The following is a 25,510-nucleotide window of genomic DNA, read 5'->3' as shown; positions in this document are numbered from 1 at the left end:
TACGTCAAGTTGAAGTGCAGGGTTGGTGGTTGGAGCTGCTTTCAGTCATTTGGAATGTTATTTATTGACTGTCTTGGGAATTGATGCTAGATGTAGCCCTGCACTGGTTGCTGTGGTGATGAACAGCTCCTGAATAGACAGAGTTTGTTTGCTTTCTCCCTGGAGAAGTACGAAGGGCAGCCTGGCAGAGGGACAAGCAAACAGAATGCAATTGTAGCATAAAATCATCTTGTCACTGGTTGACATTTACTCTGTTCTTTGCAACTCCACTGATGTCATAGGAGAGCACGAAGATTTCATGGATTATTGATCATCAATCAGTTAACCATACCGGACAGCTCTAAATCTCTTTCCTGCTCTTGGTGCAGAACTAACTGTGGGTCCTATTTACAACCATCGTGCTAATGCTCTGAACTCTTTTGGTTCTGAGACATTACCTTGCTCTGCTGTTTCCACTTTTTTCCAGTATTTTTTTGATTACTTGTTTCCATCTGCTTGTTTATGTCTCATTTGGAATACATCCTAGTTTTATTATGTTACAGTTTCATTCTCCACATATGCCATCATACTCAGCCTCTCCAATCCACATAACCTCACAGATCTACTTTTAACTCTTTGTACTTTTCACAAGGCTTCCCATCACTGCTCTATCCTAAGCAGCATCCCTTTATATGATGCTTCTGTCTCAGCCTCGAATATATTTTAATGACATTGTCCATCCCATTCAAGGCCGAGGTAAAAGCAATTTTGGACACGGTTACCAAGGGTTAAGGGAAGAAAGAAAATAAAGTTAAGGCACATTTTTACGGAATGGTGAAACAGACCCAACAGCACCTAAAATCTACTCCTGCTATTATTCCGTAATACGTTACACAATCTAACACGTTTCATAGATGGATTTCAAGACCTACGGCAAGAGTGAGGGAGGCTCCTCACACGTTAGCCAAGGATATTAGAAAGATATCCATTCATTACTTCCAATGTAACAACTTTACCTGTATATGTGAAAGTAGTGGGTTTGAGCTTTACCAGGGTGAAGACAGGACACAAGTATCAGAGATATCCTCACTTGTTTAAGATATTAAATCAAGGCTTTACTTGCCTGGCCCTGAGGCTCAGCTGAATGTTATCGATGTATGGCAGTACTTGAAGCTGATGAAAGTGATCTTCTGATGCCTCACACAGCAGTGAATAGTTGTTGATTTACCATTATATGGATTATACTTCATGCAAATCTTTTGCACAGTTAGTTGTACAGCAACCATGATTTCATGTCAATGAAAATTCAGTGTACGAGTTTTTCAATAGGTATAATTGTTGCCTTTTTGAAGCAAGTGGGAACTTCTGCCCGTAGCAGTGAGAGGTTGAAAATGTCCATGAATACTCCCACTAGTTGGTAGACACAGGTTTTCAGAGCCTTACCAGGTACTCCATCTGGACCTTCTACCTTGTGAGGGTTCACTGTCTTTAAGGTCAGCCTGACATCAGCCTCTGAGACAGAGATCACAGGGTCATCAGGTGCAGCAGGGATCTTCACAGATGTAGTTATATCCTCCCTTTCAAAGCGGGCATAGAAGGTGTTGAATTCATCTGATAGTGAAGCATCACTGCCATTCTTGCTATTAAGTTTTGCTTTGTAGGAAGTAATGTCTTGCAACCCCTGCCATAGTTGCCGTGCATCTGATGTCACCTCCAACCTCATTCGAAATTGTCTCTTCACCCTTAAAAGAGCCCTCTGCAAATCATACCTGGTTTTCTGGTACAGACCTGGGTTGCCAGACTTAAATGCCACAGATTTGGCCTTCAGCAGACGACGTACCTCCTGGTTCATCCATGGCTTTTGGTTTGGGAATGTACAGTAAGTCTTTGTAGGCACACACTCATCCACACAGGTTTTAATGAAGTCGGTAACAATTGCAACATACTCATCCAGGTTTGAAGATGAATCCCTGAAGACAGTCCAGTCCACCAATTCAAAGCAGTCCTGTAGATGCTCCTGTGCTTCCCTTGTCCATACCTCTTGGTCCTCACTACTGGTGCTGCAGTCTTCAGTCTCTGCCTATACTCAGGGAGTAGAAGTACAGCCAGGTGATCAGACTTCCCGAAGTGAGGGCATGGAATAGCATGGTAGGCATTCTTAATGGTGGTGTAACAGTGGTCCAGTGTGTTGTTTCCTCTGGTATTGCAAGTGATCTGTTGATGGTAGTTGTTCAGTGATTTTTTTTCAGACTGGCCTGGTTAAAATCTCCCAAAATGATGGTGAAGGCATTAGGGTGCACTGTTTCATGGATGTTGATCCCATTGCTCAGATCATCTAAAGCTTCCTTGACATTGGCCTGAGGTGGAATGTAAACTGCTACCAAAATGACCCCAGAGAACTCCTGTGGTAGGTAAAAAGGACTACACTTTACTACTAGATATTCCAGATCTGGTGAGCAGAATTGGGACAGCACTGATAGATTTGTGCACCAGGAAGAGTTGATCATGAGGCATACTCCACCTCTGCTTTTGAGAGACTCTATAGATCTATCCTGACAGTGTATAGTAAACCCGTTGATTTGAATCGCTGCATCCAGTATGGAAGGGGTTAACTGGGATTCCGTGAAACAAAGGACACACGCGGTCCTAATGTCCCTCTGATTCAGCACCCTAGCCGTGAGATTATCAATTTTATTCACCAGAGACTGCACGTTTGCTGGCAAGATAGTCGGTAAAGGGAGTTTAAAACCCTGTTTCCTTAAATGCACTTATAACCCTGCTCTGCGCCCACACTTCCTCCGAGGTATCCTACGTGGGCACTTCCAACCGCAATCGGTGTTGTTTCCATCGGATTTAAGCAGTGATAGTTCATTTAAATGCATTAAGACATCTTTGTTGACTGTACTGACCACGGTCATGTTGTGATGGCAGGGGCATGGTAGCAGAATCTTCCAAATCTTGGCAGGCCGTTTAGGGTGATTAACCAAAATATGTTCAGGTTTACCCCTCTTATCCATGAGGGGTCTTTTCTCTTTGTTCCAAAATGTGGATGAGAACAAACGAGGCAGAATGTAGGTCAACAGAAACCCAAGAGTGCTGGGAGGTAGGAGTAGGTGAGAAAGAATTGAATTTACTGAGGGTGGAACGCTGCTGAGTGGGTGACCAGTCAAGAATAAAATCAATTGGCACTCATAACGGCTGTCTGTGTCCCAACTCTGCCGCAGGCGACTGCAGGTCCTCTTTTGGAGCAGTTCTGAGCCCCAGCAGGACCAGTGGGAGATGATCATGATAACACTCACCCATCATGGAAGCCCTGGGAGCAGCCTTTTAAGGGGCAGTGAAACTGCTTGCACAGGCCATTGGAGAGTGGGTGATACCCTGTGGTGTGAATACCGAGTTCTGGGCTATCACAGCCCAAAGGTTTGATGTGAATTAGGGATCACAGTCAGGAAATATCAGATAGGGTGCCAACCTGAGCCACCCAGGTGCTGATGAATGTCTGCGGCCATTGTCGATGCTAGAGGGACAACCTCTGGCCATCTGGGGGTACGGTCCACCATGATAGGAAGGTGGGTGAAGCCGTGGGAGGAGGGAAGAGGACCAACAAGGTCCACACTGACAAGGTCAAGCCATTGGTCCGAGACCTCAAATGGTGCCAATTGGCACCTGAAATTTTAGGTGAGTTTTTGTCCACTGGCACTCCACACAGGCTGCAGTCCAATCATGCATGCCCTTTGAGGTCGTGCCAAACAAACTTTCGTGCAACCAGTTTCTGTGAGGCCTTCCGGCCTAGGTGCAAGAGCCCATGTATTGAGTGGAAAACAGTCAACCTCTAGTTTGCGAGTTTGTGGGTACCATGGGGCAAGGGCAACTGGCTGAGACATCGCACAGGAGAGAAACCCCAGCTTTCCCGAACTTAATGTCAGCCATCCTCAAGCCCGTGACTGCAGTTCAGTAAGCTTGGACCTCTGGATCAGTAGCTTGATTGGCTGTCATGCTGGCAGTCAACCCTTGTGTAGGACCTCAGTGGCTGGCCTTGAGAGGCAATTGGCCACTGTATTATTTTTCCTCTTGATATGTTGTTTAATCAGATATATAGGCCAGATTGTGTTGCTACTGTGTCGACAGAGGGTCAGATATTTTGGCCATTGTGTGCTCGAGGGGTTTGTGGTCAACTAACATATCCTCTGGAAGGAAACTAAAATGGCATACAGCCAAACAGAGATGGTCAAAAGTGCTGTGCTTCTTTCTGGGGGGACAGAGCTGTTGGTTGAAGAAGAGCGACTGCCACAAGCCTCTGATCAGCTATTCATGCACAGCATTGTCTGAAGTGTCAGTAATAATGGCAAGAGGTGCACTGGGGAGTGCGTGCACCAGTATGGTTGCATTAGCAAGAGCTTGTTTGGTATCATGAAATGCACTGGTCATGTCCACTGACCAGTCAGGCACATAATTAGAGGTAGTGCCTTCAAGCACATTATACGGCGGGGAGGGGAGCATAAATTCAGCATCTCATGGAATGAAGTGGTGATATAAATTCACCATGCCTAAAAACTCCTGTCTTTTTTGTAGTGTGGAGTGGTGGGAAATTCATAATAGTGGCTACTTTTGATGGGAGGGGTTTTGCGCCTTCTGTGGAGATGCGATGGCTGGAAAAGTCAATAGTTGGCAACCCAAGCTGGCATTTAGCAGTGTTAATAATCTATCAGTGTCGGCTTAAGTGCTTGAAAAGTGTGCAGAGATGAGATACATTTTTGGATTTGGATGCACTGGTGACTAGTATATTCCCAGGTAAACAAAAAGAAAGTCCAAATCTTTTAATAGAGTCCATCAGCTGTTGGAAAGTCTGTGCTGCATTTTTCAGTAACAAATGGCATGCGCAGAAACTCAAAGAGGCCAAATAGGGTTACACAACTATCTTGGGAACATCCTCTGAGCACAGAGGCAACCCATAACAAGATCAACTTTGGAAAAAATTAACTTTCTGGCTAAACATGTGGAAAAGATTTGGATCGGGTGTGACCTGTACAAAAAGGACGGGTTGCACTTGAATCCCAGGGGGACCAATATCCTGGCAGGAAGGTTTGCTAAGGCTACTGGGGAGAGTTGAAACTGGAATTGTTGGGGGGTGGGAACCGAACTGAAGAGATTGGGGAAGAGGCGGTTGGCTCACAAATAGAAAAAGCTTGTAGACAGTGCGAGAGGGAGAATAGGCAGGTGATAGAGAAGGGATGCACTCAAACTGAAGGCTTGAGATGTGTCTAATTTAAAGCAAGGAGTGTTGCAAATAAAGCGGATGAGCTTAGAGTGTGGATCAGTACTTGGAGATATGATGTGGTGGCCATTACAGAGACTTGGATGGCTCAGGGACAGGAATGGTTACTTCAAGTGCCAGGTTTTAGATGTTTCAGAAAGGACAGGGAGGGAGGCAAAAGAGGTGGGGGTGTGGCACTGTTGATCAGAGATAGTGTCACAGCTGCAGAAAAGGTTGATGCCATGGAGGGATTGTCTATGGAGTCTCTATGGGTGGAGGTTAGGAATAAGAAGAGGTCAGTAACTTTACTGTGTTTTTTTATAGGCCGCCCAATAGTAACAGGGATATCGAGGAGCAGATGGGGAAACAGATCTTGGAAAGGTGTAATAATAAGAGTTGTCATGATGGGAGATTTTAATTTCCCAAACATCGATTGGCATCTCCCTGGAGCAAGGGGTTTCAATGGGGGTGGAGTTTGTTAGCTGTGTTCAGGAAGGTTTCTTGACACAATATGTAAATAAGCCTACAAGAGGGGAGGCTGTACCTGATCTGGTATTGGCAAATGAACCTAGTCAGGTGTCAGGTCTCTCAGTGGGAGAGCATTTTGGAGATAGTGATCATAATTCTGTCTCCTTTAGGTCTCTCCAATAGCATTGGAGAGAGATAGGAACACACAAGTTAGAAAAGTGTTTAATTGGAGTAAGAGGAATTGAGGCTATCAGGCAGGAAATTGGAGGCTTAAGTTGGAAACAGAAGTTCTCAGGGAAAAGTATGGAAGAAAAGTAGCAAAAATTCAGGGGCTATTTGTGTGGAGTTCTGTATATGTATGTTTCAATGAAACAGGGAAGTTATGGTAGGTTACAGGAACTGTGGTGTACAAAGGCTGAAATAAATCTCGTCGAAAAGAAAAGCTTACGAAAGGTTCAGAGAGCTGGGTAATGTTAGAGATCTAGAAGATAAGGCTAATAAAAAGGAGCTTAAGAAGGAAATTAGGAGAGCCAGTAGGGGCCATGAGAAGGCCTTGGTGGGCAGGATTAAGGAAAACCCCGAGGCATTCTACAAGTATGTGAAGAGCAAGAGGATAAGATGTGAAAGAATAGGACCTATCAAGTGTGACAGCGGGAAAGTGTGTATGGAACCGGAGGAAATAGCAGAGGTACCTAATGAATACTTTACTTCAGTATTCACTATGGAAAAGGATCTTGGTGATTGTAGTGATGACTTGCAGCAGACTGAAAAGCTTGAGCATGTAGATATTAAGAAAGAGGATGTGCTGGAGCTTTTGGAAAGCATCAAGTTGAATAACTCACTGGGATCGGATGAGATGCACCCCAGGCTACTGTGGGAGGTGAGGAAGGAGCTTGCTGAGCTTCTGGCGATGATCTTTGCACCATCAATGGGGACGAGAGAGGTTCTGGAGGATTGGAGGATTGCGAGTGTTGTTCCTTTATTCAAGAAAGGGAGTAGAGACAGCCCAGGAAATTATAGATCCATGAGTCTTACCTCAGTGGTTGGTAAGTTGATGGAGAAGATCCTGAGAGGCAGGATTTATGAACATTTGGAGAGGTATAATATGATTAGGAGTAGTCAGCATGGCTTTGTCAAGGGCAGGTTGTGCCTTATGAGCCTGATTGAATTTTTTGAGGATGTGACTAAACACATTGATAAAGGAAGAGCAGTAGATGTAGTGTATATGGATTTCAGCAAGGCATTTGACCTGAAACCTCGACTGTCCCTCTGCCTGACCTGGTGAGATTCTCCAGCAGTTTATTTCTTATTCCAGGTTCCAGTATCTGCAGTTCCTGTGCCCCTATGTATATTGATTTATTATCAACGTATATATAGGTCACCATTTATGGCCCTGAGATGTGTTTTCTTGTGGACATGCACAGTAAATCCAAGAAACGCAATAGAACTAATGAAAGACCTCAGCCAACAGGACAGACAAACAACCAGTGAGCAAAACACAACAAACTGTGCAAATACAAAAGAAAAAAAGTATTGAGAACATGAGATGAAGAGTCCTTGAAAGTGAGTCCATAGATTGTGAGAACATTTCAGTGATAGGGCAGGTGAAGTTACCCCACTGGTTCAAGAATCTGATGTTTGAGGGGTAATAACTTCCTAAACCTGGTGGTGTGGGTCCTAAGGCTCCTATACCTTCTTCCTGATGGCAGCAGCAAGAAGAGAGCATGGCCTGCATGCTGGGGGGCCTTGATGACAGATGCTGCTTTCCTGCAACAGTGCTCTGTGTAGGTGTGCTCAGCAGTGGGGAGGGTGTTTCCACACCAGGCCATGATGAAGCCAGTCAATATACTCTCTACCACTTATCTATAAAAGTTTGTCAAAGTTATAGATGTCATATCAAATCAGGACCCAAGACAGATTCTCTGAGATAACACCAAGGAATTTAAAGTTGCTGACCCTCTTCACTGCTGATCCCTGATGAGGACTGGCTCATGGACCTTTGGTTTTCTTCCTTCTGTGGTCAATAATCAGCTGCTTGGACTTGATGGCATTGAGTGAGAGGTTTTTCTTGTGGCACCCTCCTCTATGCTGATTTGGCCAACAACAGTGGTATCATCATTGGAGGTGTGTGTAGTCCCACAGTCAAATACAAAGTGAGTAGAGCAGGGGCCTGAGCACTCGGCCTTGTGCTGCACCTGTGCTGATGAGGATCATGGAGATGTTGTTGCCAATCCAGTCTGACTGGGATCTGCAAGTGAGGAAATTGAGGATCCAATTGCACAAGGAGGTCTTCAGGCCAAGGTCTTGAAGTTTATTGATTAGTTTTGAGGAGATGATAGTATTGAGGTTGATGTTTATGATAACATTCCTGGCTGATACGTGCAAGGCTTGACTGATCTGGAGAAAGGTATTTAACTTCCACCAACGCAGATGTGGGATCTGAATGATCAGCATTCTCATATCTTTAAACATGCCTCAGTGTTATATTGAATGCATTGTCCCGTGAAACACCTTGAGTCATTTGGTTGCATGTGGGTGATCTGTAAATCCATGTTGTTGTGTACAATTTGCTGATGATTGTTGACTTGACTTCTCCCTGTCTGAATGCAGCCCCTGGCAATTATTTCCTCACGGGAGTGCCGACTTTCAGCGGAATGTACAGGTTGAAGAATGTCACCGTACTGACCACCCCCTCCAGGAGCGAAGCAGCCACTGCTGAGGTATAGGAACACCTATAGGGGAGGGAGGGAATTCCAGGACTTTGTCCGAGCAGTCACAAGTGAAAAGTACGACGTGCTCTAAACTTGACTCTGTATTGCAAAGGAGGAACTACTGGATAACGGTATTTTCCCATGATATCACATCTTTAATCTGCTCTGAAAAAAGGGTCCAATGGGTTTAAATGCTGTCCCATCAAAGACCTTCATTTGATCACATAGTACATAAAGTCACAGAGCAATACAGCCCTTTGGCCCATTCATTCCATACTGATTAAGTTTGATAACATCCACCCAGTTTGTCCTAATTTCCTGCATTGGCTTATGTTTGTATAATCTATACCCTCTATGTACTTAACTAAATAATTTTCATTGATACTATTGTACCAACCTCAACCACTTCCTCTGGCAGCTGACTCCATATACATAAAAGATTCTGCAGCTGCTGGGAATCTTGAGCAGCACACATAGAATGTGGAACTCAGCAAGTCAGGCAGCATAAATGGATGGGAATGAACAGTCGACATAATCAGGAATAGAAAGGAAGGCAGCCTAAGCCAGAACAGGAGGGGGAAGGGAAGGGGAGGGGGAGGACTACAAGCTTGACAGGTGGTAGGTAAAACCAGGTCACAAACATGAGAAAATCAGCAGATGCTGGAGATCCAAATCAATACACACAAAACACTGGAGGAACTCAGCGGATCAGGCAGCATCTATGGAAATGAATAAGCAGTTGATGTTTTGGGCCTAGACCCTTCATCAGGACTGGAAAGGAAAGGGAGGAGTCAGAATGAGAAAGAGAGGAGGAAGTACAAGGTGGCAGGTGATAGGTAAAACCAGGAGGGGGGAGGTGATGAAGTAAAGAGCTAGGAAGTTGAGTGTAGAAATAGATAAAGGGCTGGAAAAGGGGAATCTGATAATGGAGAACAGAACATGGAAGAAAAGGAAGGGGCAGGAGTGCAGAACTGGGGAATGATAATGGAGTGGGGCAATTACTGGAAGTTCGAGAAATCGATATTCATGCCATCAGGTTGGAGGCTACTCAGATTGAATGTTGCTCTTCGCCATGGACTGACATGTTGGAATGAGAATGGGAAGTAGAATTGAAATGGGTTGCCAATGGGAGATCTTATTTTTTGTAGTGGACAGAGCGAAAGTGCTCAATGAAGCAGTCTCCCAGTCTATGTCAGGTCTCACTGATACACTCCCACACTCAGCTGGAAAGACTCTTTGGTTCCCTGAATGGTAGTGAGGGAGGAGCTGTACAGCCCTCCTTCCCTTTCTCATTCGTAAGGCCAGTGATGTTGTTGGGGTGGAACTGGACTCTGACGGTGGTGTCTGAAAAGAGGATGCTGTCCAAGTTGCATGCCATCTTGGACAATGTCTCCCATCCACTCCATAATGTACTGGTTAGGCACAGGAGTACGTTCAGCCAGAGACTCATTCCACCGAGATGCAACACTGAGCGTCATAGGAAGCCTGTGGCCATCAAACTTTACAACTCCTCCCTTGGAGTGTCAGACACCCTGAGCCAATAGGCTGGTCCTGGACTTATTTCCACTTGGCATGATTAACATTATTTTTTAATTATTTATTGGTTTTATATTGCTATATTTCTACACTATTCTTGGTTGGTGCAGCTGTAACGAAACCCAATTTCCCTCGGGATCAATAAAGTATGTCTGTCTGTCTGTTATTCCATGGTCCAATGTCCTCTCCTATTAGATTCCTTCTTGTTCTGCTCTATATTTCTTCCATCTGTCACCTCCCAGCTTCTTTCTTCAGCCCAACTACCCCTACCTTCTGGTCTAACCCATCATCTGCCAGCTTGTACTCTTACCTTCCACGTTATTATTCTGGCTTCTGTCCCCTTCCTTTCTAGTCTTGAAGGATTTTGGCCCAAAATGGTAACTGTTCATTTCACTCTATAGATGTTGCCTTGTTGAGTTCCTCCAGCATTTTGTGCATGCAATGTGTTCCATATACTCATCACCTTCTAGTGAAAAAGTTGCCCCCATGTCCCTCTTACCCCTCTCACCCTAAATCTATGTGAATGTTGTAAGTTAGTAAATAACATCATTTTAAAAATACTTGTCTCTATACTGTCCATCAAATATTTTCAGGTCAAGGATAGTGAAGGTTAGATCAAGTGTATAAAGCTCCCTATACAAGATCATAGTACAACACAGGAACAGGACCTTCAGCCCACAATATCAGTGCTGACCATGGTGCCAATCTAAACTAATCCATGGACCAGGGAATAAAGGGAAGGCGGAGGAGAATCAGGAAGAGGTGATATACATGTGACAGAAGAGGTGAGAGAGTAACCAGAATGGGGAATGGAAAAATGAGAGAAGGTGTAGGGGGGAGTTATCGCTGTAAGTTAGAGAAACCCATCACCAGGTTTTACCTGCACATTGTTGGCATACATTAACACTGTGTACAAAAAAACTTGCCTCACAAATCTCTTTTAAACTTTGCCCGTCTCTTCTTAACTCTGCACACAAGACTCCGACTACCTGCCTCTCACAACTTTATATATGTTCTATAACTTTGACACTCCAGTGGAAACAATCCAAGTTTGTCCAAGCTCTCTTTATAGCTAATGCCTACAAGGAGTTTATTAGCAAGACTCCTGATCTAGCAGTATCCTGGTAAATCTCTTCAGTAACCTTTCCAAATTCTCAACATCCTTCCTATAGTGTGGCAGCCAGGACTGTACACAGTACTCCAAATATGACCAAACAGCTCAGTGTTATACAGCTGCAACATGACTTTCAAACTGTTGCACTCAATGCCCAGTTGTTGAATGTCAAATGGCCTCTTTACTATCCTATCCACTTTTGTTGACACTTCCAGGGAACTATGGACTTCATTCTAACATCCCTCTGCATTTTCCGAGATAGTTCCTTCTTGTCTTTGACCTCCCAAAATGCATTTGTCCAGCTTCAACTCAATCTGCCTTTTCCCCACCCAACTTTCCAACTGAGGGATATACTGCTCTCCCTTTGACAGCCCCGACACTGAGACGCTGGATTATTCTGTGCCGATATACGAGACACTATAATCATTTTTCTTTGTGGTTAAGCTCTTGCAGATCATGCTGTTTCCTGGCCTGTGGTTCAGTCACTCAGGATTGGTGAGCTCCATTGAATTTGTGGTACAGCCTTTAAGAAGAGCAACCCGGGTACATTTCAAAGTATTCAGGCCATACTGTGCCCCGAATCTGTTCCTCATCCCTCCAGGTAAGAGGAACTATTTCTGAGATGATACCATATGATAACAAATTAAAATCTGGAGGGTGGTAGCTCCCCCGTTTTACATAACAACACCTCAGTTGAAATTTGACCCAGTAATGAGGGCATTCATAAAGACATGAAGAACTGGAGGTGCTGGAAGTTGAAGCTGTCGGAGGAACTCAGCAGGTCAGGCAGGATCTGTGAAGGCAGAGGGATAGCTGATACTCGTGCAGCAGGACAGAGGGGAAACAGTCAAAATGAAGAGGTGAGACTGCCTGGCAACCACGGTGAGAGGGAGATGATGGGCTGACAGAGCCAGGTGAGGGTGGGGGCGGGGGGGCAGGGGGAAGAGAAGGATCAGGAGACAGTGGCTGCTGGGAGGTAGATTGGGAGAGAGTGAAAGAGGGCAGAGGGAGTAGAGGGTGAAGTTAGAGACAGAAGCTGGAAGGTGATAGCTGGGATGGACTGGGCAGATGGAACCAGTGGGGGAGGGAATAGGAGACCCAGTCAGAATGACATGCAAGTGGAACTGGGTGGGGGAGTGTTGTGATGGAAAATAACTGGTTCTTTGAGTCTCAACAGTAGAGGCCTGGACACACACAGTTTTAATAATAAGGAATTTATTATCAAAGGGGAAGTCAGGTCAACACAAGCAACTACAATACACAGGAAGCGGTGTGGGGACAGGGTACGGTTACACATACAAAGAACAAGGGAAAAGCACTACAACAACTATCCCCCTTGACCTTGGATAGCCACGGCTCCCTTACCAGGACAAACGATAGACCTTCCCAAACATAAATCAATGCACTTACCTTCAATGAGGTGGTCTGTAAGAGAGGCTGATCTAGGGACAAGTCTCACCTTTTATAGCATGGGGCTGGGTGCGATAATCCAATTAAGGTGACCAATAATTTAGGTGTGCATTGATTAGTTGGGAGGGACCAAATGTTGATTGGCATGTGGTGTGTCCTCCGACCAGCCAGGTGGCAGTGCATCTGTCACGTGGCCGGTATCTCTGGATACAGGGAGAGATCAGAGGGATGAAGAGAGGGTCACAGCGGTTGCAGGTTACCTGGAATTGGAAAATACTATGTTCTTGTCACTGCACTGTAGCCACGCAAGCAGAAGATCCTGAGAGGCAGGATTTACGAGTATTTGGAGAAGTATAATATGATTAGGGATAGTCAGCATGGCTTTGTCAAGGGCAGGTCGTGCCTTATGAGCCTGATTGAATTTTTGGAGGATGTGACTAAACACATTGCTGAAGGAAGAGCAGTAGATGTAGTGTATATGGATTTCAGCGAGACATTTGATAAGGTACCTCATGCAAGGTTTATTGAGAAAGTAAGGGGGCATAGGATCCAAGGGGACCCTGCTTTGTGAATTGGCTTGTCTACAGAAGGCAAAGAGTGGTTGTAGATGGGTCATGTTCTGCATGGAGATCTGTGACCAGTGGTGAGCCTCAGGGATCTGTTCTGGGACCCTTTCTCTTTGTGGATTTTTATAAATGACCTGGATGAGAAAGTGGAGGGACAGGTTAGTAAATTTGCTGATGACACAAAGGTTGGAGGTGTTGTGGATAGTGCAGAGGGCTGTCAGAGTTTACAGCAGGATATCAATGGGATACAAAACTGGGCTGAGAAGTGGCAGATGGAGTTTAACCCAGATAAGTATGAGGTGGTTCATTTTGGTAGGTCAAATATGATGGCAGAATATAGTATTAATAGACAATAGGTGCAGGAGTAGGCCACTTGGCCCTTCGAGCCAGCACTGTCATTCACTGTGATCATGGGTGATCATCCACAATCAGTACCCCGTTCCTGCCTTCTCCCCATATCCTTTAACTCTGCTATCTTTAAGAGCTCTATCTACTCTTTCTTGAAAGCATCTAGAGAACTGCCTTCTGAGGCAGAGCATTCCACAGGTTCTCAACTCTCAGGGTGAAATTTTTTTCCCTCAGCTCCGTTCTAAATGGAATACCCCTTATTCTTAAACTGTGGCCTCTGGTTCTGGACTCCCCCAACATCGGGAACATGTTACATGTACAACAAGCTGGAGGAACTCAGCAGGTCGGGCAGCATCCATGGAAACAAACAGTCAACGTTTTGGGCCGAGACCCTTCGTCAGGACTGATGAGGGAGGGGACAGGGGCCCTATAAAGTAGGAGGGGGGAGGGTGGGAAGGAGAAGGCTGGTAGGTGCCAGGTGAAAAAACCAATCAGAGGAAAGATCAAGGGTGGGGGAGGGGAAGCAGGGAGGGGATAGGCAGGAAAGGTGAAGAAGGAATGTAAGGGGGAAGCACTGTGTAGTAGAAGGCAGAATTATGAGAGAGGTGATAGGCAGCTAGAAGAGGAGACAGAGTGAAAGTAGGATGGGGAAGGGAAGGGGAGGGAATTACCGGAAGCTGAAGAATTCAATGTTCATGCCAAGGGGCTGGAGGCTACCCAGACGGTATAGGAGGTGTTGCTCCTCCAACCTGAGTTTGGCCTCATCATGGCAGTAGAGGAGGCCATGTATGGACATATCCGAATGGGAATGTGAAGCAGAGTTGAAGAGGGTGGCAACCTGGAGAAACTCTCTGTTGTGGTGGACAGAGTGGAGGTGCTCGACAAAGCAGTCCCCCAATCTGTGTCGGGTCTTGCCAATGTAGAGGAGGCCGCACCAGGAGCACCGGATGCAATAGATGACCCCAACAGACTCACAAGTGAAGTGTTGCCTCACCTGGAAGGACTGTTTGGGGCCCTGAATGACTGGATGCAATAGATGATTCCTGGTGCGGCCTCCTCTACATTGGCGAGACCCGACAGCTCAAATAGCTGATGTTTTGGTTTTATAATCTCCATCTGAGCTCCAGATAATGATTCCCAGGCCAAGATGTCCACTGTCCATTGCCCTTCACACAGTGAGCTGGTGTTACCGTATTGCAGAGCAGCTGTGACTGGCAGTAAACAAAGGCCAGATAATTTCAAATGGCAATGTATCTGTCAACAGATTGTGAACCTGTTGAAGCCCATGAAGTGGAATGTCCTTGTTCCCTGTGGGATCTCCTTGGAAGAAGTCTGTATGGATTGAGAGGTGGGAGGTGAGAGATGAGAAATCTGGCCTTGAGGTATGAATCATTAGAATTTTCCAAATCCTTCATTCACCACCAGCAGTTAAACTTCATTTTAATTTTTTCTACCCAGACGTGCCCATTAAATACTTCGAGTTAGTTCTAATATCTAGACAGGCGCTAGCTTATCTGTATCTTAAAACCACCTAGTTAGCTTAGTTCCCTAAGACAGAGCAAACTTATCCAATGAAAACCTATCAGTTTTGAAGCCTGACTTCAGTCCCAGTGGATCTTTCAGAGCTGCTGAACTTGTCTTCTGAGTATCTGTTCTCTTTGGTGTTGTGTGTCATCAGTTTTAACCTGATGCCTGTCTGGTTCTCCAGGTTGTGAAGCACTCCGGACTCCCTTTGCCAGCTGCCATTCACAGCCAGTGTGTAATACCACAGGGGGATGTCTGAGTGGGCAGCAGTGGTGCCATCTGAGGGAGCAATGTCTGCCCATCACCAGCCCCTGCAGCTCATATGCATTTGAGAACATCACCACGAACATCCTGCCAATTGCAAACCCCCCTAGATACAGAGGAACACAGCCATTCTACTCACAGGTGGCAGATATACCCCTGACAATCACCTCTGACTTCAGTGCCGTGCAAATAAATGTAAGTTATCAATTCTGGGATCCTTTATAACCTCGCTTTGATTCAGTGGAATTGTAATGAGTAAATGGTTTTGTGAAAAGATTATCAGCTGTTTGCAAGAGGTCCTGAATGAATGAGTTCTGATTTTTCTCTCTTCTGTTGCTCCAAATGTGACATCTGCTATTTTGCTCATCGTGGAGTCATACAGCAGGAAACAGGCCGTTCAGCCCATCTCAACTTTTGGGCAGCTTTCTTGTTTTCCTTCTCTGTTCATATGCTTATGTGCACACTCCATATCCTTAGCCACCATCCCCATCCTGGAGGCACTAGCTGTAAAATGATGACAGTTGTCTATTTCACCATGAGGGGAACCAGAGAGTGGTGAACCTGCAGCCTCTAACACTGTAACTAGTGTAATACCATGGAAGACCTATATCCATATGTACTGTGTCACAACAGTATACAGTGATGAGACAAAACAGACCTGACAATGGTGTACTTCACTGTGAAAGAATGAAGGAAATGGCTTCTCCTGGACCGTACAGAACTAAAGTCATAGAGTCACACAGCGGAGAGTGTGCACTAACCATCAAACACTTGTGTACACTAATCCTGTACCAATCCCATTTCATTCACTCTACATTCCCATCGAATCCTCATGGATTCTGTCACTCACCTTCACACTAGGGGTAATTTATTGTGGCCAATTAACGTATAAAGCTCCATGTCTGGGGATGTGTGAAGAAACTCGCACAGAAGCGAGGAGATTGAAAACTCCACACTGACAGCACTGGACCATGTGGCTGGATTTGTGAGGCAGTGGCCCCACTAGCTGTGTGGCCATCTTGTAATTATGTACTGTTACGGATTCAGCAATAGTAAATATATGAGTGAGGCAGGGGTTTGTATAACAAATAAAACATTTATTAAACACTGAAAAACAAACCCCCAAAAGTAAACAAATCACTAACGTAACCGGAAATCAGCTGTTGTGCGGCAGCTTAAACAGTTCTTAAAGCAATGAAGCTTAAACAGTTCTTAAAGCGATGTTGCAAAAACAGTTCTTCAAAGTAGTACTGCAAAAGTTCAAAATGCTTACAGTCTATTTAAGGGAGAGACTTTTTAAGACGATTTAAATTCTCTTTCACATTGTGTTGTTGCGGTTCTCAGTTGAACTATACTTTTCCCACGAAGAATTTACGAAGATGAAAAATGAAACGGCTTAAAGGCACTGACCTTTCCTTTACAAAACTGTTCCCAATCCTTTCTGCTACCATTTGCAGGGATTAACATGGGGACAGCCAACGAATTCCTTCCGAATGAGGATCAAACAAGGTCGAACACTGTTTCACAGTCGAAATCAACTTTCCTCGATCTTTTAACTCCCAAACTCCGATCTTCACTCTCCACTGATTTTTAACTAGCAGTATTATAAAGAAACTGCTGGCAATGACCTTTTAAACTTTAGGCATTAAATAAAACTCCATCTTTCAACTAAACTGCGTCATAACATTAAATCATGCAGTGGCATGAAGTCAACATGGCAAATCCAGCCACGAACTGCCCCTCCTCACAGGGAGGGGTCCTCCTTTTATACCCTGTAAAAAAAATCTGTCACATGACCTCTACTGGCAGGAAAATGATGTCACTCCACCATCACAAGACCATTACCTCAAGTCCAGTATAGCTTCAACACCTGTCACGTGACAAGTACACCACTGTCACGTGTCACGGGTATGTAACAGTACCCAGCATTATACAGTGTCTGACCAATATTTGCTACACTGGACCGATCAGTATTAAATCACAGGATTGTGCAGGGCAGAATCACCTTTCCTGAGACATCCACAGTGGACAGATTTACCTGTGGTATCAAGGTAAGTCACTTGCTCTAATTTACATTTTGTTACATTTTGCTTTTTGGTTTTAGTTTATGAGCTAAGTGTATAACCAAGGCTGACAGTTCAGTACTATGGTCATGTCCCATACTCCAGATGGACCTTCTGGGACACTCGTGCACAAGGGCTTGTTGAGTATTCCCGCTGAAGAACGCCATTGCCACGACCTGCTATTAATCAGTCTCCAGACATCAGGTTATGTTTACAGTAACTGTTAGAAAGCAACCACTGGATGTGAAGCCTCTGAGCGGGTGTTCAGTGTCCTGAGGACCGAGGCCCTTAAATGCAATAACATCCCATGACTGTGTCCTTATGGAAGAGAGCCTGTAACTGGGCTCTGAGAGTTATAAATAAAAGGACTTTGATACAACTGTGAGTACAGACTGATTAACAAATAATGCTGGGTGGTGCACAGCCCTATGTTCTCAGAAGGCCATGCTTTCCATAGCCATTTCAATGTTTTGAAGTGAGATCATAATTCTGTTGGAAACTAAAGTTGCCAGTTTAGTCGAGGCCACATTGCAAAATTCTAGGGTGGGGTGGTTTTTATTGAGTCATTACTCTGGAAGAAGGCATCAAGGGAGCCGATGTGAGAATCAGATTTGGTTCACTGAGGCAAACCTCAGCACCATGTTGTGGTCACAGCTCCCTCTGGCACAGTGACTCTTGCTCAAAGCTTCAACCAGAAGTGGGTGCGGACTCCGTTGGATCTGGAGTTGATATTGCCCAGAACGTTCTTTGGAAGTCAAGAATGAGGTGCAAGTCTTGTTGTTACGGTTACTTTATTAAATGTTCATAACAAAAGATAACAGTAAAGCATAGTGATCAAACTCTAACTGTAACCAACTCACTTCAACAATGAATCTTCCTTTCTTTATATTGAAAACCAGTTCAAGTTGGACAGATAAGTGAAGCTTTGATAAGAACAGCCTGTGAGTCACAAGGACAGCCTGTGATTTAGGCTGCCATGACATCTCAGGCTCACAGATGAAGAAACCACAGATGTACAGACCAGCTATACTATAAATTGCTGAATATCCATTGATCTCTTAGACAAACAGGTGATTATACAAACATATAGGCAAGCATAAAGGAAGTTAAACTACAAGAAAAATAACCATTTAGACCCTAATCCAACAACTCTCAGGCCTTGGAATTGTCAGGCTGACCCCTGCTTACAGTCTCCAGTCCAGATATTGAATGATTTGGAGAGTATCTGGTCTCCCGAGCCAGCAAAGATGAAAGGAGCAGCAGTCCAACATGGACCAGTGGATGAAGGTGATAGATGAAGATTGGTTCTGAGTGTCCCAGGAATCAGAATCAATATATTGTTGCTGACATTTGTTATGAAATGTATTGTAAAACATAAAAATTACTATAAGTCACAAACTAAACAAATTGTGTAAAAGATGAATAACAAAGTAGTGTGTTTATAATCAGGAACAGGTTTAATATCATTGGCTTATGCTGTAAAATTTGTTGTTTTTGGCAGCAGCAGTACATTACAATACATATTAATAAAAACTGTGAATCTCAGTAAGTATTTTCTGTATATGAAATAGTTACATTAAATAAGTAGTGTAAATAAAAAAGTAGTGAGGTAGTGTTCATGGGTTCAATATCCGTTCAGAAATCGGATAGCAGAGGGGAAGAAGCTGTTCCTGCATCGTTGAATGTGTGTCTTCCGGTTCCTGTACCTCCTCCCTGTTGGTAGCAATGAGAACAGGGCATGCCCTGAATGTTTTGGAGGCTAGTGCCCATGATGTTAACAACTTTCTGCAGCTTACTTTGATCTTGTGCAGTAACCCCATGAAATATGATATACAACATGAAATCTGTTGTTTAGTGGCAGCAGTACAGTGCAAGACATAAAAATTATTAGGTTATAACAAATAAATAAATAGTGTGAAAGAGGAATAGTGTTCATGAACCATTCAGGAATTTGATAGTGGAGGGGAAGGAGCTATTTCTAAACCATTGAATGTGGGTCTCCAGGCTCCAGTACCTCCTCCCCAATGGTAATAACAAGAATTATTATTACCAGAGTGCAGAGGAGGTTCACAAGGACGTTGCCTGGATTGGGGAGCATGCCTTATGAGAATAGGTTGAGTGAACTCAATCTTTTCTCCTGGGAGCGACGGAGGATGAGAGGTGACCTGATAGAGGTGTTTAAGATGATGAGAGGCATTGATCATGTGGATAGTCAGAGGCTTTTTCCCAGGGCTGAAATGGCTAGCATGAGAGGGCACAGTTTCAAGGCGCTTGGAAGTAGGTACAGAGGAGATGTCAGGGGTAAGTTTTTTACACAGAGAGTGGTGAGTGCATGGAATGGGCTGCCGGCAGTGGTGGTGGAGGCGGAAATGATAGGGTCTTTTAAGAGACTCCTGGATGGCTACATGGAGCTGAGGAAAATAGAGGGCTATGGGTAAAGCCTAGTTAGTTCTAAGGTAGGGACATGTTCGGCAAAGCTTTGTGGGCTGAAGGGCCTGTATTGTGCTGTATGTTTTCTATGTTTCTAATTGACTTACATCATATACATGAGGGGTAAAAATCCTTATGTTATGTCTCTGTCAAAATGTGCAATGTGAAATTTATAATAAATATTATGTACAACTGGACAGTCAGTATAACATAGAAATACAGTTGTGTCAGCATGAATCATGTCCTGGAGTGCGAGTATCCTCAATGATGGATATCACCTTCCTGAGGCACCACTTTTTGAAGATGTCTTCGATGATGGGGAAGTTTGTGATCATGATGTTGCTGCCTGCACATTGTTGACTCCACACCAGGCTGTGACACAGACACTCAAAATGCTCTCTGCCACACATCTGGAGACATTTGCTAGAGCCTTTGGTTCATTGGCTATTCAGAAATCTGATGCAACGTTAAGTATTGAATGTGGATTTTTTGGGATCCACCCCAGTGTGAAGTGGGCGTTTCTAGATGGTGAGGTCCGTTAAGGAAAGGTAGGGAAGAGAAGAACAGTGAGAAATTGAGTGCTGGAGAAAGGGAATGCCCTGGAACAAATGTGAAAATGAAGAGATATGCCGATGCTGGAAACGTGAAACAAAAAGTGCTGGAAAAACTCAGTAGGTTAGACAATACCTGTGGAAAGTAAAACAGAGTGAACAGTTCTTCCACTCTCTTCCTCCTTCCATCTGACCTGCTGAGCATTTCCAGCATTTCTGTTTGTACTTCAGCAGAGTAGCTAGATCTACTGTATTGAATTGAATTGACTTTATTTCTTACATCCTTCACATACATGAGGAGTAAAAATCTTTATGTTACGTCTCCATCTAAATGTGCAATCATAGTCATTTATAATAAAGAGAACAGTCAGTGTAATTTAGAGTACACTCAAATCAGCATTAGTTAATCAGTCAGATGGCCTGGTGGAAGAAGCTGTCCCAGAGCCAGTTGGTCCTGGCCTTTATGGTTGGTACCGTTTCCTGGATGGCAGCAGCTGGAATAGATTGTGGTTGGGGTGATTCGGATCCCCTATGATTTTACACACCTGCCCTTGCAAATGTCCTGAATCATGGGAAGTTCACAACTACAGATGTGCTGGGCTCTCTGCACCACTCTCTGCAGAGTCCTGCCATTAAGGGAGGTACAGTTCCCATACCAGGCAGTGATGCAGCCAGTCAGGATGCTCGCAATTGTGCCCCTGTAGAAGGTTCTTAGGATTTGGGGGCCCATAGCAAACTTCTTCAACCATCTGAGGTGAAAGAAGCGCTCTTGTGCTTTCTTCACCACACAGCTGGTGTGTACAGATCATGTGAGGTCCCTTGGTGATATGGATGCTGAGGAACTTAAAGCTGTTTACCTTCTCACCCCAGATCTATTGATGTCAATAGGGGTTAGCCCATCTCAATTCCTCCTGTAATCCACAAAAAGCTCTTTTGTTTTTGTGACATTGAGGGAGAGGTTGTTTTCGTGACACCACTTGTGTCAGAGAGATGACTTCTTCCCTGTAGGCCATCTCATTATTGTTTGAGATAAAGCCAATCAATGTAGTTTCATCAGCAAATTTAATTAGTAGACTAGAGCTGTGGGTGGTGACACAGTCATGGGTATACAGGGAGTAAAGGAGGGGACTCAGTATGCAGCCCTGAGGGGCTCCTGTGTTGAGAATCAGAGGGGTAGAGGTGACGGAGCCCACTCTCACCACCTGCTGGCAACCTGACAGGAAGTCCAGGATCCAGCTGCACAAGGCAGGGTCAAGGCTGTGGCTTCTGGTCTTTGCCCTGTGACTGATATTCTTTCGGACTCTTCAACCCATTTCCTTTGCTTAAGTTTGTAATGTATTGCCTATTTCTGAAGAAGAATCATTGACCTCAAATATTAATTCTGTTTCTCTCTCCAGAGACACAGCTTGACCCCTGGAGAGCTTTCATCTCCTTGTGTTTCTCTTTACTTTTCTGATTTGCCTACTGACCAGTTGGCTGGTGCTGTGTTCCAGGTGGTGCTGGCCGGCGAGGAGATCCCTGTCTTCCCGGACGATGTCATCGCTCTTCAGCATGATGCTGGCCCTGGAGCCCTCCTGCATTGCTTGCCTAGCTCCATGTCGCCATGGCGACAGAGTTACATTGGGTTGGTGGGTGGGAGCTGGGCAGAGAGTTTGCTGATGGGTTCTCAGCCAGCACGGCTCAGCACCAGCTGGGTCGATGGCATTGTCTGTGATGTGCGTATCCTGTGCACAGACCAGCTGCGGACAGTGGCCATCGCCCCATCCCCTGACACTGGGACGGACACATCCCCCGTAACCGCAATTAATGGGAAAGGCCCGACTGTGGCCAACTGCCATCCGCTGCGCACTCAGACAGAGATTACTGGCCTGCAGCTCATCTTCCCACCATCTGAAGGTGAAAGGATTTCAGTACCAACAAAGAACGAGATGCTCGTCGTGACCAAGATCCATTCTGGCAGCTGCGCCACCTCGTGGTGGGGTCCGCCAGCCCACCAGTCAGGAATCAGCTTTGTGGCCCACTGCCCGACCGACATGCCTCTTTTCATACCTGCTTGTCGCAGGGAGACGGCTGACACCTGGTTCTCCTCCATTCACATTACCATCAACCACCCAGGACTGCAAATCCTGAACGTCAGCGTGAACAACGGGGTTAGCTCCCAGAACATGTCCGTAGTGATCCACGCCCATGATGTGATCCAGGGCCTTCGCATTGTCCCCAGCCAACACAGACGAATGCTGGTGGATGCCTCTCAGGTGAGGTCTTTCTGCAACAGTTGGCAGCTTGGTGCTCTACTGAGCAGTTACTCTAATTGAGGCTTTAGCAGGAAAACGTTCCACAGCTGCATAATTAGATCAGATGAATATTGAAGCACAGGTGAATGGGAATAAGGTCAGAAGATGATATTGTGGAAGAGCTTCAAGGATAGAGAGACAGAGGGGGACAGGGAAAGAGAGAGAGGTGAAGAAGGGAATTACAGTTTAGAAGTTTTGCAGCTGAAGCCAGTCTCCAGGTTCTTGGGCAGAGAACATAAGATTGTATCCTAACTGGTCAGATGAAAGAAAATTGTAAACTGAAGACCATTTATTAAATTAATGGCACAAATCAAAATAAATGGGGACAATTCAAAGTTACCAAAACTGGGAATTAAATATTTCAGAATGCTTAGACAAAATAGAAAAAGATGCCTGATTTTAAGCAAAGTGTAATAATGATAATAAGGAGAAAAGATCTCTTTGTAGTGTTCTCGCACAGGTGTAAAAACTCTGAACTAAACACCAAGTATAAACTGGTCAATGAGGCGCGATCCCAGTAAGATTAACCGTTTACTGTTCACTCTTCCACATTAACATATGGTGAAAACTGTTGCTAAAACAATACAAAATATATACAGTATTTGTTTCCTTCTTGGCATCACATTTACATCATAAATACTTGCAAAAATAAAACTACAACAGACTATATTACTTTAAAGTACAACATACAGTCAGAATCTACCTACGCCATCAATTGCTTTAAATATACTTCAACACAAACTATCCACAACTCTTTAAATAACAAAGAACATAAACTTTATCAACTGTCATTACTTTTAACAGAATCAGCGTTAACATTTTTACTTCAACATATCGATTATCTTATGAACTTACGGCGTTGCTTCTCTGATGTTTCTAGTGCGTAGAAAGAAAACTTTTCTCGCGCTGATCCTACACACACAAGCCCCCTCCTTCCCGTTTCTCCAAACCGGTATTTTCCCACAGGACGCAGCGAAACCAGGTGTGACGTCATCACATGCCGCGATATATCACAGACAACGAATTTACTTTCAACAACCTTAACTTTAACTTGAAAATGATTACAAACGAATTACTAAAGCGAAATTATAATAAACTAAACGAATGCCTTAAGGGCAACACACTGTTAACTTAGAAAATCCAAGAAATGTCAAAGGGGAAGAGCTCATTGGTGGTAGTGGTCTACAAACCACTGAATAGTATTGATAATGCAGGACAGGATGTAAATGAGGATACTGAAAGGGCTCATACTAAATATGAAATGATATTTATGGGGTTGTCTAGGGGTGGTTTTCCTTTACGTATTGAAAACTAAACTAGTACTAATAGTATGGAGCATATGAGAGATGGTTTTCTGTGGAGGAACTGACAAGGGAACACATGGTATTGTGTAATGATAAAGGATCTGTTAATAATCCTGTAATTAAGGGGCCTTTATGGAGGAGTAATCATTTTATGATAGAATTAGAAGTCATTTAATTGATCTCAGTTTAATTGAGAAATGATTTAATTCAATTGGAAACTATTGTGCTAAATCTAAACAAATAAAATCATGAAGACATGACATCAGAGGCAGGGAAAGTGCCACTGTAGGCTAAATGTGGTAGGGTGGTACAAAAGCCATGATAGGATCGTGCAGAGGCAACATTGGTTTATGAAAGAAAAATCACTTCTGTTGATCATGATAGATTGGGAAATAACAGTAAGCAAGAAAATGAGTAACATTACAAGAATAAACACAAAAAAAACTCAATAAGAAGTGTTTGACCTATGGCTAATGAGATTAAAAACAGAATTATTTTAAAGGAAAAGGCTTATAATGTTAATGAAAGGCAATAGGCTTGACATTCAGGAATATTTCACAATTCGGTACAGGAGGGTAAAGACAATGATATGGGATGTGAGAGTAGAATGCAAGAATAATAATAAACATAAAATCAGATTATAAAATCTTTTATAGTTAATGCACATCCCTTGTAAACTAAGAGTAAAGAAAGAGACACCCTTTTGAGCTCGAGATTGCAGGAGTGGTGGTGAGTACTGCCAGTTTAAAAAGTGTTCGGGGTTGTTGGGGCTGACATTGATATGATTTGGGTTATCAGGCAATTGGCAAGGATCAATAAAAAGAAGTTAGGTTTAAACAGACCAGCCATTTTGGGAGTGGGAAATGTTTCTCTTTTTTTGATGACACAAAGGTTGGGGGTGTTGTGGATAGTCTGGAGGGTTGTCAGAGGTTACAGTGGGTCATCAATAGGATGCAGAACTGGGCTGAGAAGTGGCAGATGGACTTCAGCCCAGATAAGTGTGAAGTGGTTCAATTTGGTAGGTCCAATTTGAAGACAGAATATAATATAAATGGTAAGACTCTTGGCAGTGTGGAGGATCTGAGAGATTTTGGGGCCTGAATCCATAGAACACTCAAAGTTGCTGCACAGGTTGACAGTGTTGTTAAGAAGGTGTATGGTGTATTGGCATTCATTAACCATGGGATTGAGTTCAAGAGCCGTAAGGTAATGTGACAGCTGTATAAGACCTTGGTCAGACCCCACTTGGAGTACTGTGTTCAGTTCTGGTCACCTCACTACAGGAAGGATGTAGATACTATAAAGAGATTTACAAGGATGTTCAAACAACAACACACACAAAATGCTGGTGGAACACAGCAGGCCAGGCAGCATCTATAGGGAGAAGCGCTGTCGACGTTTCGGGTCGAGACCCTTCGTCAGGACTCGGCCCGAAACGTCGACAGTGCTTCTCCCTATAGATGCTGCCTGGCCTGCTGTGTTCCACCAGCATTTTGTGTGTGTTGTTGCTTGAATTTCCAGCATCTGCAGATTTCCTCGTGTTTACAAGGATGTTGCCTGATTTGGCGGGTGTACCTTATGAGAATAGGTTGCGTGTACTTGGTCTTTTCTCCTTGGATCGACGGAGGATGAGTGGTGACCTGATAGAGATGTATAAGATGATTAGGGGCATTGATCGTGTGGATAGCCAGAAG

General features: G+C 44.2%; 1 protein-coding gene across 1 annotated transcript in view; it reads left to right on the top strand.

Annotated features, from left to right (window-relative positions):
- Window positions 1-25,510, top strand: part of pkd1b (polycystic kidney disease 1b) — a 192,884-nt gene that overhangs the window by 6,062 nt on the left and 161,312 nt on the right. The window contains exons 2-5 of the mRNA XM_073026674.1: window positions 8,312-8,421; window positions 11,507-11,663; window positions 15,095-15,369; window positions 21,712-22,473. Coding sequence (XP_072882775.1) covers window positions 8,312-8,421; window positions 11,507-11,663; window positions 15,095-15,369; window positions 21,712-22,473 — 1,304 coding nt within the window. The remainder of the gene's footprint in view (window positions 1-8,311; window positions 8,422-11,506; window positions 11,664-15,094; window positions 15,370-21,711; window positions 22,474-25,510) is intronic.

The sequence above is a fragment of the Hemitrygon akajei genome, chromosome 22 (assembly GCF_048418815.1).
Source record: "Hemitrygon akajei chromosome 22, sHemAka1.3, whole genome shotgun sequence".
Lineage (NCBI taxonomy): Eukaryota > Metazoa > Chordata > Chondrichthyes > Myliobatiformes > Dasyatidae > Hemitrygon > Hemitrygon akajei.
This window is presented reverse-complemented; position numbering and strand designations above follow the sequence as displayed.